General features: G+C 44.8%; 1 protein-coding gene across 2 annotated transcripts; it reads left to right on the top strand.

The window, feature by feature from the left end:
- Positions 1-1,118: 1,118 nt before the first annotated feature.
- On the top strand, positions 1,119-14,189 carry sapcd2 (suppressor APC domain containing 2). Of its 2 annotated transcripts, none has more exons than XM_069172024.1 (6): positions 1,119-2,361; positions 7,078-7,211; positions 10,772-10,918; positions 11,296-11,397; positions 11,887-12,006; positions 12,440-14,189. In XM_069172024.1, the coding sequence occupies exons 1-6, from the start codon at positions 1,518-1,520 to the stop codon at positions 12,566-12,568; spliced, it is 1,476 nt and encodes a 491-aa protein (XP_069028125.1). In that variant the 5' UTR covers positions 1,119-1,517; the 3' UTR covers positions 12,569-14,189. The 2 variants fall into 2 exon arrangements, with proteins under 2 accessions (XP_069028125.1, XP_069028132.1); XM_069172031.1 differs by having other exon boundaries at positions 1,120-2,361; positions 11,890-12,006.
- The last annotated feature ends 240 nt before the right edge of the window (positions 14,190-14,429 follow it).

The raw sequence follows: 14,429 nt of genomic DNA on the forward strand, positions 1-14,429 counted from the left end.
TCCTCTTTCTTTCACTTTCTGTGAGTCTCGAGTCTGAAACGCAGCAGAAAGTCCAAACGAGTCCACGAAACAAACCGAGTTTACGTGTTTCTAAAACCTGAACCCGACAGTGGAAAAATCAAAACCGCTTTATCTATTTGGCCTGCAGACATAATCAATGCCCACAAATGAATGTGTTGACAAGAACAACTGGTGTGTGATTGACTGTCAGAGGGAGGGGAGGGGGAGGAAGAGGGGAGGGGGAGGGGGAGGTGGGGCTGCCCATATTGACTATATGTCCGATCCTTTAGGCTTTTTTTTTTTTCCCCTCTCGTGCACATGGTGAGCATAACAGGGAAAATATGTGATTCATAATCAGGTCTGACAGGATGCGTAACTGAATCACAGGAAGTCTTTTGTGACGCAACGAGAGCATCTTCCAGGTTGATCGCCGGTTCGATCTTTGCAGATGACGGATGGGTGGGAGTTCAGGTCTGGGCAAGTCAGAGATAAACACAGAGACGGAGAGTTTCGCCGTGTGACGCACATAGAAGAACGAGAAATAGAAAAAAACAAAAAACGGAAACAAAAAAGTGCCCCTGAAGTGTCAGAAATGGTTTTTATTTGATTATTTTTTCACTAAAGTTGAATGTAAGTTTTGTTTGCAACTTTTCAGCCTGACTCAGAGGAAAATCTTGATATAAATGATGTAATAGGCTATCAAAGCTGATGCATGATGAAAGGGTCTAAAGACATGTAGTTTGCAATTTGGATTCCTGACCTCATTTAAGAGTGACTTCATTTGGAGGTCAGAGTAAGTTGGAAAAAACATCTCGTAAAATACATTATAGTGTCTTAACCTTTGACCTCATAGCTCTTGGAGTCATACCGGTAACATCAAGTGTGCGGCATAAATGCACTGTAAGCAAATATTTCCAACATAAGATTATTTTTGCATGAGTGCAAATGTGAAAGATGTTCGACTTAAAGGGAAGGAAGTTTATAAAACGATGCAACTTTTTGCAGCACCACAAACTCAATCCACTGCTGCAGTTAATAGCTGGTCAAATATCTTTATGTGTGTGTGGGGGGGGGGGGGGGGAGGGGGGGGAGAGAGGGAGGGGAGGGGGGGTACAGCGACCCAGCTCTTTGTGATTAAAAGCAGGTCTATAATAATATCCAGGCTTTATGAACATAACGTCTCCGCAGCATTAGTAATAACAAAAGCACAACTCAAACCGGAGCCTACCTCAGGCCTGCGCCAATCAGCGGCCGGCTCGTGCACACCGCGGCCAATGGCTGATCCGGGAGCGCTCGCGCACGGCCGTTTGAAGGGCGGTGCTGCGCAGGAAGAAAAAAAGAAAAAGGAAAGTTTGTATCCGAGCAGCTTTTGATCGGAGGAAACGCGCCGCGACATTTACAGGCTGGACATCCTGACACCGTGGTCTTGTTGTTGTTGTTCAATCTTTTCTTTTGTTTCTCCGCGTGTTCAGTTGTTTGTTTACATAAAGTTCGCCAACTTGTTTGTGTGTTTCTGAATGATTGCTGTGGAGATGATCGACACCTCCATGGCTTTGATAGCGACCGAGCAGGGCTGCAAACTGACCGGCACCTCCTCGGTGGTTTACGGGAGAGTTGGGCCGAGGAAAGAGGTGCTTCACGGCCCGGCGGACGGCTTCAAAAGTGCCCCAATGCAGCCCAAAGAGACGGAGTACTCAACAGATGGCCTCCCCAAAGCCTTCCTCCACAGCCTGAGGACCCTCTTTGACATTTTGGATGACGGTGGCCGAGGCTACGTGCACATCTCGGAGATCGAGAGCCGCTGGCAGGGGGCAGATACCCGGGATCTGCCCGGCGGCGTGCTGAACTGCCTCCGGAGGGTCACGCCGCAGCATGGCTGCCTCACCTTTGAGCGGTTCGTGGCCGGGCTGCGGTACTCGATGCTCAACCCGGAGAACAGCTCCCACTTTAGGGCGCAGGCTGCCGTGCACCCGCAGCAGGCTCCGAAACAGCCCCAGAAACCCGCCCCGCTGTCCACATGCAGCGTCGGAACCCGGGTCGAGAACAAGGTCCGTCCCCTGGGGCCGAGCAACGTGACGAACACCCAGCCGCACCGGGCGGCCTCCCTGCACAGCCGGGCCCGGCCGGAGGAAGCGACCGGGTACCCCGCGTGCGGACCGGCGCGGTACGGCGCGGGCTTCGAGAGGTCCGGGCGGAGTTTGGAGCGGATTCCCGTCGCTCCGGAGGGTGGGTGTTACCGCGCCGAACCGGGCCACGCTGCCCAACCGGGCCACGCTGCCCAACCGGGCCAGCAGCAGCAGCAGAGCAGCGTGAGGTCCATCGAGTCGCTGGCACTGGAGTCACCGCAGCTCCAAGGACCAGGTGAGGACCACCATGATGTCATTTCATCATGTCAAGTGTGTGAGAGTTCATGGAGGACGTTTTTATAAAATATATAAAAAGTATAAACCATGTTAGAATCCAGATATGACAGCATATCAGTCATATACATGCAATACATACAAACAAGCTTTTTTTTTGTAAAATGCTGCTGTCATGTAGTTTTATACACTTCAAGTATTTATTTGGATTTCACCAGTAAAATGTAATTTTTTTTTTTTTTTATATATAAAAATGAATTATTGTTTTAAAGCTTCTGGTTTGCAGCTGCATCTCAAATACTCCCGTTAAATGATTTCTACTTCAGCTGCACTTGAAGTGTGCATGAGGATGAGTGAGAGGAAGTCTTTGCATTGCTAAATATCTCCCAGAACAGAATACCATCGAGCTCTAACTGGACCGATGTGTCCACCAGCTTCAGTACCCGACTATACTGTAATTGGAGGCTCTGAACCACGATGGACACATGAGTTCCTACATGTCAGTACTGGTCATCCAGTGGCAGCTTTACAAAATGGTAATAATGAAGGGCTTCTTTGCCTGAATCATTATTACGTTGTGACAACGCTCCTCTCGGGTATCAGCGTGGTGTCACAGCTTAAAGACTGTTTATGGGCCTCTCCTCCAAACTCGAGTGCCCGGTTGAATAATTGCCGCCGTTAAAACTCCGGGTCGGGTCAGATCATGTCAGGAGCTGCGGAGAAATCTCTTATCTGGAGGGTTTTTCCAGCCGCGGTCCTCCGACCGAGGAGCAGTCGCATTCATTCGTTTGTTCAGTTTGAACCTGGTCTGGTGGATGTCGGATGGAGAAGCTATTCCTCGTTCATCCTGCTCATTATCTCGTTCATATATAAGCTCTGACAGACCCACTGCTGCCGTTCTCTCACACACTCTCTTTGTTTCTCACACACTGAAGTAGAGTTTGCGTCATCTCTGTACTGTGAGGCCTCTCTGGAGCTTTAATAGGAGTGACACTCAAACTCTCTGCGGAGCCCTCGGGGCCTTCACGGCTTATTCCACTTGCACTTATAGGACGGTGTTGGTTTTCACATACAGAGCCAGTAAATGTGCCAGAAATCAAAGCTTTTTTTTTTTTTTTTAGCCAGGCGTCCTCAGTTGAATTCATGGAAATGTGATTAGAGCCCGAGCACCGATGGGGTCGAACGCCCTGTTGATCTCCAAGGAATTATTATTCCGCGTTATTATTGTTCTCCGTGAACAACTGCATTTTTGTATCGTATCCAAAAACTCATGAAAGTTGGTACAGGCGTCTCTCCCGGTGAAAAATTTTGTATTTTAGTGGAGTCGCGAGTGGGCGTGGCCTAATGGCTCGCTAGCGCCCCCTAAGTGGATGCCCCCGGCGGCTGCATTTACCTACATGCATGAAATTCGGTGGACATGTGTATCACACCGAGATGTGCAAAAAAGTTCCAACGCACCATTATGTCAACTCAACAGGAAGTCCGCCATTTTGAATTTATTCACCATTTTTGGCTTTCGTTGGGAAACAAAATTCACGTGAGAATCGTCTTTTTTTTTTTTCACATAACGAACTCCTACAGATTATGTCAGACCGACTTGAAATTTGAAGTCTGTGCATTCTGAACATGTTTGGAATTAAAAGTTATGAAAATAATTCGTCTTCGTCGATCGGTGACCGCGGCGGCCAAAAAGTGACCCAAGAATGACTTTTGGGTCACTTTTTGTTATAATATGACTTCTCTTTGCATAATTTGGACAACATGCTATCGTATGATTTTTTTTTCATAAAAGTCATGACTAAGAAATCTTCCAAGAAACTCAATGCATTGTGACAGATCTTTGACTCACTGCAACCAATAACACCTATAACAAATGTTCACTCAAATGCAACCAAAATTGCCGCAGACATTCTTTGGATAGCAGATATACGTGTTTTCAAGGAGGTCTGCAGTGATATTAAATATCTTCCTGTAATGTGTTGTGGACGCAAAACTTTTTCAAGTTTCAACTTCACTAAAAGTTGAATCAGCATCAACAGGTGGAATCTGAACCATTAATATCAACCTTGGTGAAGGAGAATCTTTTAGCTGTTGAGTTAACCAGACTGTCGCTGAGTCTCTGGAAGCTCTGAGTGAACTCCGTGATACACCTTCATACAGGGTTCGAGGTAAAACAAAGGTTCACGTTGGGCGAGTCACGGAGTGTACGGAGGGTGATTACCTGTAAAGGTAACATGGTTCATTGATGGCAATTCCCTCTAAGGGTAAATCACATGGTTCACATAGAGCGAGTCCCTCTAAGGGTAAACCTCATGGTTCACATAGAGCGAGTCCCTCTAAGGGTAAACCTCATGGTTCGCATAGAGCGAGTCCCTCTAAGGGTAAACCACATGGTTCACATAGAGCGAGTCCCTCTAAGGGTAAACCTCATGGTTCACATAGAGCGAGTCCCTCTAAGGGTAAACCTCATGGTTCACATAGAGCGAGTCCCTCTAAGGGTAAACCACATGGTTCACATAGAGCGAGTCCCTCTAAGGGTAAACCACATGGTTCACATAGAGCGAGTCCCTCTAAGGGTAAACCACATGGTTCACATAGAGCGAGTCCCTCTAAGGGTAAACCTCATGGTTCACGTAGAGCGAGTCCCTCTAAGGGTAAACCTCATGGTTCACGTAGAGCGAGTCCCTCTAAGGGTAAACCTCATGGTTCACGTAGAGCGAGTCCCTCTAAGGGTAAACCTCATGGTTCACGTAGAGCGAGTCCCTCTAAGGGTAAACCTCATGGTTCACGTAGAGCGAGTCCCTCTAAGGGTAAACCTCATGGTTCACGTAGAGCGAGTCCCTCTAAGGGTAAACCACATGGTTCACGTAGAGCGAGTCCCTCTAAGGGTAAACCTCATGGTTCACGTAGAGCGAGTCCCTCTAAGGGTAAACCACATGGTTCACGTAGAGCGAGTCCCTCTAAGGGTAAACCTCATGGTTCACGTAGAGCGAGTCCCTCTAAGGGTAAACCACATGGTTCACGTAGAGCGAGTCCCTCTAAGGGTAAACCACATGGTTCACGTAGAGCGAGTCCCTCTAAGGGTAAACCACATGGTTCACATAGAGCGAGTCCCTCTAAGGGTAAACCTCATGGTTCACATAGAGCGAGTCCCTCTAAGGGTAAGCTAAACGGGTTCAGAGGTTGTGTTCATACTGATAACCAAAGGTCAACAATAATACAATAATACAAAAGAAACCATAAAAAACTCCTAATATATCGTCCAAAAAATGACCCAACAGTCATTTTTTTATACATTACAAAATAGTATATTATATATTATACAGTATAATAATATAATATAATATGTATAGTGTATAGAGTATATAGTATTTTGTATAGAATATATAGTGTAGAGTATGTAGTATGTAGTATATAATATATAGTATATAGTATAGAGTATAGAGTATAGAGTATGTAGTATGTAGTATGTAGTATATAGTATATAGTATATAGTATAGTGTAGCCAAGGCGATGCGGCTAAGTTTGATGTTTGGCCGTGACACAGGAATTTGATGTTTAAGGTCAAACGATGCTCCAAACCTCACGAAACTTTGCACGAGCGTCAGGCACCAACTTTCTTGAGTTTTTGAAGATGTTAAAGCCGCCAAAAAAAGGCTTTAAAAAAAAAAAGAATAATAAGGAACGAGATCGAGAAAAAAATGAATACTGCGAGGGGCCCCGACCCGCTGGATCCCCGACGTTCATATCACTGCTTGCGGTTTTAATATTTTACTTAATGCTCCAGCGTTGGTGCCTGACTTCACTGTTGTTCCCGATGGAAGCGAATTGTTCCAAACATTTTACACGAGCAACAGACGAGTCGCAGGCTGTTGCAGCAGAATACGAACGGCCGAAGCTTTGGAATGAAATACGAGTGAAAAGTTTACGTCCACACACTGTTGGCGTCGTTACAGACCGACCTGCCGTGTCCGCGCTGTAATCTCTCACATGCAGCCAACCCGGCTGGATTAGTGCAGATTACAGCACAGACCGAATCACTGCAGCAGACTTCATCACAAATTCCTGACTGTCGCTCTCACTTTCACGGCCTCTGGGTCTGAATATCTGACGGTGACAGAATACCACAGCAGATACCGGGGAGATGGTTTATCAGGATTAATGTCCTGCAGTCGAGTCATCAAACGAGAGGCGAGAGAGAGAAGTGAAGGAGGCCTCTTTGTCCTACTAAAAATTGAAGATATAGCTGCTTTGTCAAATGAAAATCGGCCTTCTTTGTCCCATTTCCAGCATACAGCTCCCTCCTGTGGTTCAAACTGGCAGCCTGAGGAGTTCAAATCAATGCCTTGTCTGCAGATAGTTTTCTTGCTCTTTTTTGTAGTAAAATTGAGCGTTGAAGTCCAACAAGAGTCAAATACGTTCATTTGTTTTATTTCAAAATCATAAATATCTTGAAATGTTTTTGTAGATGTACTTTTGTCGCATATGATTCTACAATGCTGTAAAACTGGTCAAAATTAGACCTCTGTATGTTGGTCATATTTAGGTATTTAAAATTCTTACTTCCCTAAATGATGTTTCACTTTCACAAATTGTGTTTTTTTTTTTATTAGCTCTACTGTGATCATAGTTATGTTCAACAGTAAAGACTGTTTGTGTGTGTGTGTGTGTGTGTGTGTGTGTGTGTGTGTGTGTGTGTTTGTGTACATTGTTCCAGGTGTTGGAAAATCAGGTTTACCGAGATCTCAGAGTGAATCGACGACGGGGTTTACGGGCGGCTCCAGACGACACGGACGCAGTCGGGAAGAGCAGAGGAGGCACACCATTACTAATGGAGTGGATTATGGGATGGTGGGTGTATAATCACACACACACACACACACACACACACACACACACACACACACACACACACACACACACACACACACACACACACACACAAGTGTCTTAAAGTTTTACCTCCTCCTGAGTTTTGGTCGTTGCATCATATGTTGTTCATGCACCCACAAAACAAAAATAAAAACAACACCGCTGTGCAGATCCCAACGTTTCCCAACACAACAAATACTGTACGTCAGCCTGACCTCTGCTGAAGTTTGTACGAAATGATGATATAAACTAAACTAGTATTTCTATCCGTGTAAACGTCCTGTCATGAGAGGAGGAACAAGCTGATGCTGTCAGACTGAGAGCAATATGAGGATTTTTACAATCTTAAAGCAACTTAAGGGGAAACAAAACAGGAAAAAAAAACTCTTCAGGGATTGTTTTAAATATAAAAAGATTGGAAACACCTCTTTTTACTTTATATTGGATTTTATATGAGAACAGAAAGTAATTATGTCAGAAATCAGTTGGTTTTTTATCAGCGTGCCTATTGAGATGATCATTTCTTTCCATTGTATTAGAAGGAAATCTTCAGGTAGGTGGTGATTGTTCTGATCTGAGCATATTCTGCATTTTTCTCTTTTTCATTGTAGAAGGTAAAAAAAAAATCTCTGAAGGTATTTTCATTCTTCACTTGAAAAAAATCTCTGGTAATGATTTCTCAAACAAACAAAAAAAAACAGAAAGAAGGGATTCAGGCTTTTCTTTAAACATTTACACGTCATTTTTGTCTGTATGAAATTATGGCAAAACATTTTTGTGTTATTTTTCGAACACTTTTTACACGAGCAGATCGGTCGGTAATGAAAAAGGTCCTAAACGTGCGTTTACCAGTGAGTTTGCACACTTTTGTTAAAACAGACAAATGGTGACAACGTCTGAACAAAACTGAGGAAGATTGTTGGGTTCAGAGTTTTCAGCTGAAAGTGGTCCTACATGTTGACATGTTAGGTGACATCTCCTGGTTTTATTTGTGTTGAACTGAGTTTAAAGATGGCGGCTCAGCAGAAACATGTCTGGAAATTCTGTTGGAAAATATTTTATTTATTTAGACAAGTAGAGCAAACATGCAGGAAGAGAGTTTCCAGTGCACAGCTCTCCTCTCTTTCACTTCCCATTGGCCCCCTCATTCCCCTCCCATCCCTCTGTCCCCCTGCTCCCCCCCCCCTCACTCTGCCCCTCCCACCCTCCTCTCCGGAGCTCATGCCTCCTCTCACTCTCCGTCTCTCCCCCCTCGCCTCACCATTTCTCACTCTTTCCAGCTCACCTCCTCTCCCTCTTTCTTTCCTTGTCTGTGTCTCCGTCTCCGTCTCTTTTCCCCTTCGGCCTCTTGTGTCGGGAGAGGCCGACTGACCGACTCCCCTCCTTCTCCCTCCGTCCCTGCCCATCTCCTCCTCCCCCTTCCCCCCTCCCCGTCCCTCCCACCCAGGCCGACTTGGCCCGCTGCTGCCCTGATGGTAGCGAGCCGGGTCGGGCCCAGGGGCCTGGTAGAAGTAGAGGACTCGCTCGGCCGGCCCGGCCCAGCCTGGACGGCTGTATGGGCCGCCTACACGACCGTCTTCATCCCCCTCAGCAGCAGCCTCTACAGCAGCAAGGCCCTGCACTTTTTCCTCTGGGTGAGTAGGACGGGAGGGAGAGACAGAGGAAGGGAGGGACAGAAGAACTTAAAGGTTGTCCTTCAGATGGTTCTGTTATTTCAGGATGCGAAGATAAGCGTCAGGTTCTTTGGATATTTGATCGTGACAGGAGACAAAAACAGGAGTTAAAAAGTTGTGATCGCTGTCATGTTGAACAGGACACAATTTATCTGTCCTCGTTTATTTGTTTATTGTTTATTGTACAAGTGCTGAAATTAATCGCAATTAAAATTACAATGATGCTTCAAGTCATTAAGTGAGACATCTTTGAATTATTATGAATTATGTGGTGGTTGTAGTTCAGATCTCATGTGAGGATTTGCTGTTGTTTTATATCATTGTAATTTCATTATATTTGGGTTATAAACTCTCCGATGAAAGAAAAAGTTGCCTTTTTTTATTTTACTTTTTTATAATCTTAAAAAAAAGACTCATTCATTGTTCAAAAAACGAACTGAAAGAGTAGTTATGGGCCTTCGGGTCTCAGCTGATTGACAGAACTCAATAAACAACATTTCAAATCATTTATCCACCAAAAACACAACTTTGTTGATTTACTTTTTTCCCACTCTTTAACATGAAGGGTTTTTGTCTGTTTGTCTGACAGAACAAGTAATTTGTCGGCATTAAATGACTGAAAACTTCAGACATCTATTTTCAGCCATTTAATCAAATCATCAGAAAAAAAAGAAAAGAAAAGGTCAAATGGATCGTTTTAAACGGGGTTTGTTTCAGGAAGCTTTGGACTCGTGTATCGGGTCTGATGCTGTTGTGCTGCAGAGCTTCAAGCCTCAGAGGCACCACGCTGTTCTTTGTAGATGAAGTTTGAAAGGTCTCTGTGTTGCTCTTTGTGCGTTTTTTAGTCGAACAGCTTGTGCAATGGCTGTTGTGTTATTGTGTGTACGTTGTGTGTATTCATGCCTGCTCATTCAGCCAGAAGAGAGCACAGAAACACACATGTACCCAGTTTTCCGTCACCTTTCAGCCATTTGCTGCTCTGCTTCCTCTCTCTCTGTATTTTCTCTCCCTGCTGCCTTTCTTTTTAAACAGTGGCTTTTTCCTGGCCCATCACACATTCATGCAGCCTGACACTGGGTCATGCTTCGTTCTCAGCACGGACCCCCTCCTCTTCCCTTTAAACCCCCCCCCCCCCCCCCCCCGCTCTGTTCCTCTATGTACACTCTCTCTTCAGGCTTTTTGAGCACAGAAATGTTAAACAGGGTTAGATTTTGGTTTTCTCTCCACGCCCTCGCAGCCCGTCCCTCTGGTGTACGAGAGGTGATGGGTGGATAGAAAGATGACACACCACGTGGCTGAATGCCAGCAATGAGGCCTTGACTGTGGCAACATGGACAGCCTGGTCAGCACAACTCAATGCAGCCTTGCTGGGCTGCAACACACACACACACACACACACACACACACACACACACACACACACACACACACACACACACACACACTAGGGTGGTCATAGTTGAAGTGGGGTCTGCTGTTTACCCCATTCTTAGGTTGCTGCACGGTTGCCATGGCGCTGGACTGATTGCTCCTCTAAACATTGTTCAGGATGGGGAGAGAGTCCGGCACAATTGGTGTGGCGCCATTGTCTCGGCCGGCACAAAAGAGTGTGCTGCAGATGCCCTGGTGAAAAGATGGGAGTCTGTCTACCACGCAGTCTGCTGGCAGCCCGAAATCAGTGATTAGATTTAATCTTGGCAGCAGTCTGGAAGCTCTCTCAGTGACGACGTAGGAAATAGGAACATTCAGCGTCTTTGTGGGGTCTCTGGCAAATCTGTGACTCCAGGCAAGTTTGTTTTGCAAGTTTTCCCACTTTTTGTTTTCATCATTTCACCCTTTCTCCTGTTTAACTTTCATCTCACGCAGTTGAAGCAAATGAAAGAGCTGGAGCAAGAGAAGGATTCCCTGCTCGCGGGCCTGGAGGTGGTGGAGCGGGCCCGAGACTGGTACCAGGGCCAAATCCACAACGTCACAGAAAGACAGCGGCAGGTCGGCCAGAGCTCCCACTGCACGGTCAGTAAAAACTGAAAGCACTGTGGTTTTTATTTATTCTTTTATTTATCGGGGATAACTGGACGAGCACATACAATGTCACATCATGGGAATGGGCATATTTTGGGAAATGTAGGAAACTGCTGCCTCAGCCACCAGATCAGGCAGATTATAAGAGCTTCACCCGCCAAAATAAAATACCAGCAGCTGTTTATTTATACGTTGGTGTGTTTTTTTGAGTCATAGAACTTTTGCTCTCAGACACTTTGACAAATACCATGAGAGGTACTTTTTTTTAAACCAACCTCTTACCTACGCTTGTCCTCAGTTTGTTGTTCACGCCGTTTTTAACTCATCTTCTTCTTCTTCTCATCATCGTTTATGTTCTCTCCTCTCAGGATTTCTTCACAGAAGCCAATCAGAGTCGCATGAATGTTCTCATTCCCAAATTACAAGAAGTCAACCGCTGCCTTAATGACCTTATTTCCTGCTCAGGAATGGTGAGTGTTCACAGCCCCTCAGACGGTTTTACTTTGTTCTCAAGTCGAGTCAGGCAGGCGTTGCTTCATCCTTCATTAAGTTCTGTGTTTTAGTCATGTTTCGTCAAAAATGTGTGTTTAAAATAATCCAAGGAAGGAAAAGGATGGTGGTGAGGGAGATTGTTCTGCAAGGCTGATTTGAGGTGTTTAGATTTTAAAAATAAAAATTAAAAAAAAGTCTCTATAAAATGTGTTCTCCTTTAATATCCCGTTCACTGAGCAGCTGTGTGTGAACGAGCAAGCTGCAAACCTTTAAATCTGCAGGGTCTGAATGTTTAATATGTGATGTGAACCTGTTCAGGCTGGTCCCTGAGCCACAGTACATTTATATTTCATTCAGTTTTAATAGTAATTAATAAGCTTAATAGTGATATAATAGCAATGCCACTACTGTAACCGTATATGTCGGGCGGGACTTTTCTTCACCGCTGGTTCCTCTTTGTTCCCCAGCAGTCATTTCCCTCCAGCGGGGCTCAGACGGCAGCGCTCTCAGCCAACTCCCAGCCGCCGGCCTCAGCTCCTCCACAAGCCCTCCAGAGACTGAAGGACCAGAACCGACTTCTCACACAGGTCCAACACAGTTCATTTATCCAGTAAATCACCAATCCTGCAACTCACTGACTGTCGTTATGACGATGAGCCTCCAGGGACCTATATTTACAGGGACCTATTGAAGCCGAGGGTTTATCAGGCCAATTAGCAGTTCCACTATTTGAGACGCGTGAACGGAGTTGACAGACGATGTGTACGACTGGATTGTGTCAGAATTACAATCAGTAAACATTTTAAAAACACTGACAAAGCTAATAAAAAGCTGAATTTATGTCTGGGATCATTTATTTTACTCTCCACATGAACTGTTCAGCTGCATGCAACCAAAGTGGTTGGTCAACAAACCGAACACCTCTGGGGCCAAAATCTTGTCCCTGTTTACGCAGATTAAAACAAGAGTCGTTCTTTTGTCACCGTCACTTCAATTCCTTTTTTGTGTTTTGTGTTGAAGGAGGTGACGGAGAGGAGCGAGCGGATCGCCCAGCTGGAGCAGGAGAAGTCGGCTTTGATAAAGCAGCTCTTTGAGGCTCGAGCACGTAGCGCCCACGACGCCAGCACCCTGGACTCCACCTTCATCTGAAAGCAGCTGCTCTCCACCTTCATCTGATAGCAGCTGCTCTCCACCTTCATCTGATAGCAGCTGCTCTCCACCTTCATCTGATAGCAGCTGCTCTCCACCTTCGTCTGAAAGCAGCTGCTCTCCACCTTCATCTGATAGCAGCTGCTCTCCACCTTCATCTGAAAGCAGCTGCTCTCCACCTTCATCTGAAAGCAGCTACTCTCCACCTTCATCTGATAGCAGCTGCTCTCCACCACCCAACACCAGAAACACCACGATGTAACGCACCTTTCGCCATAACACGCCAACACGCTGGACTGCAACATGTGACCACTCCACCCCTCCCCGCCCCTCCCCACCCCCTCCTCCCCCCTCCAATCAAACACTCCCGACCTGACCTGAGAGAGTCGAAAACCTCTTTAACTTGCCGCCTTGACATTTCCTGCAAAATAACCACTCCTACGAAGCTGAAAAGACGGGAGCTCTGCTGACCTCAGATGGGTCACATGATCCCGTCGCTCCATTTCTTGCCAGAGAACGAACAAGCATCTGTAAGATCTCTCCACCTCCAGACGGTTACTCGTACGTCTCTGGCTTCGCTGCACAAGGAACAGAAACATATTTAGCTTCACCTGCTGAAGCTCAACTATCGTGGTCCCAAAAGCTACCAGTCGAAGGGGGTTGTTTCTGTTGGAATAAAATGCCATACTCTTGCAAATGAAAACATCCTCAGCTGCACCTGCTTGCTGTGACCTATCAATTACTTTTTCTTTTCTTTTTCTTTTTTTTCAAGTTTGGTACTTTGATTTAAAAATGAAATGAGGCACTTTTGTCCTCCATTTTCAGTATTTCCTTCCTTTTAATGTAAATTAATGATGGATAACATGTTTACCTGATATTTCCTCCTGGTTTTTATAGTGTTTAACTTCAAAACACAAAGAGAGATGAATTTACTGAATGAGCAGTTTGTATTTTATAGTAGCATGTTAAATGTTTTAAATGTTATTTTTAAGATTGAAAAAAAGAAAAAAAAAGTGGGAAGGACAGTTTACAAGCCAACGAGATGTAAAGGCACAGACGGATTCGAGAGGTTTGGAAGTTTGCACGTGGAAGAAAGCTGCGGAGGATGAACGATGGTGAATGTGTTGGAGTTGGAAAATGATTCTGATATATCAGAAACAACAGCAACAAAAAAAAAAAATAGGTCTCACGTTGGCGAGCTGGTGCTGCAGATCCTCCGCATGTAACTAAAGAGGATTCTGGGCATCGGTCACATCAGTAGCTCAAAATATTTATCCTCTAAAGAGATTTCAGTTGTTCCCTTTTACCAGCTTTGAAACCGATGGCTCTGGACTCAACTGTAAAAACATTCGGCCATCCACAAGTTTACACAAGAAGTTTTTAGTTGGTGGGTTGTGTTAGAAAAAAAATGAATAGTAGTTTTATAAAGGATGTTTATGGTACGTTGTGGGATGTCTGCACTTAACACGGTTGTTCTGTCCACGTCTGTCTGTCTCTTTGTTTGTTTGTTTGTTTCTTGCTGCTCAGACTACATTATGTGTGAAACTCTTTTACTTCTGCTTTCTATTGAGAGGACTCAAAATTCAGGTGAAATGTCAAAAATAAAAATTGACCAAACAGATCTCACGGCAGTTCTGTGGTTCTTCAACAGCACATTTATTTCTCATGAGCTTCTCAGTCTGAACGTTTATGAATAAAACGGGACTTTGAAACTAAAAATATCAGAGCAAAAATATATTTTAAACCAACGCAACAGAAATTATTTATTTATTCTCTATCATTATGTTTATTTTAGCTTTTTTCTGTCTTATGTGCAAACAGCTTGTTTTAAAAATGAAAGATTTAAACTGCACGTTTTTCA

The sequence above is a fragment of the Embiotoca jacksoni genome, unplaced genomic scaffold, assembly GCF_022577435.1.
Source record: "Embiotoca jacksoni isolate LCO1_2020_lvr unplaced genomic scaffold, fEmbJac1.0.p SCAF_10, whole genome shotgun sequence".
NCBI lineage: Eukaryota > Metazoa > Chordata > Actinopteri > Embiotocidae > Embiotoca > Embiotoca jacksoni.

Bases quoted from the DNA above. Each gene is read 5' to 3' on its own strand.
- sapcd2 (XM_069172024.1), top strand. From the start codon at position 1,518: ATGATTGCTGTGGAGATGATCGACACCTCCATGGCTTTGATAGCGACC. The intron at 2,362-7,077 runs GTGAGGACCACC...ACATTGTTCCAG, and splicing joins ACCGCAGCTCCAAGGACCAG to GTGTTGGAAAATCAGGTTTA. The intron at 7,212-10,771 runs GTGGGTGTATAA...CATCTCACGCAG, and splicing joins ATGGAGTGGATTATGGGATG to TTGAAGCAAATGAAAGAGCT.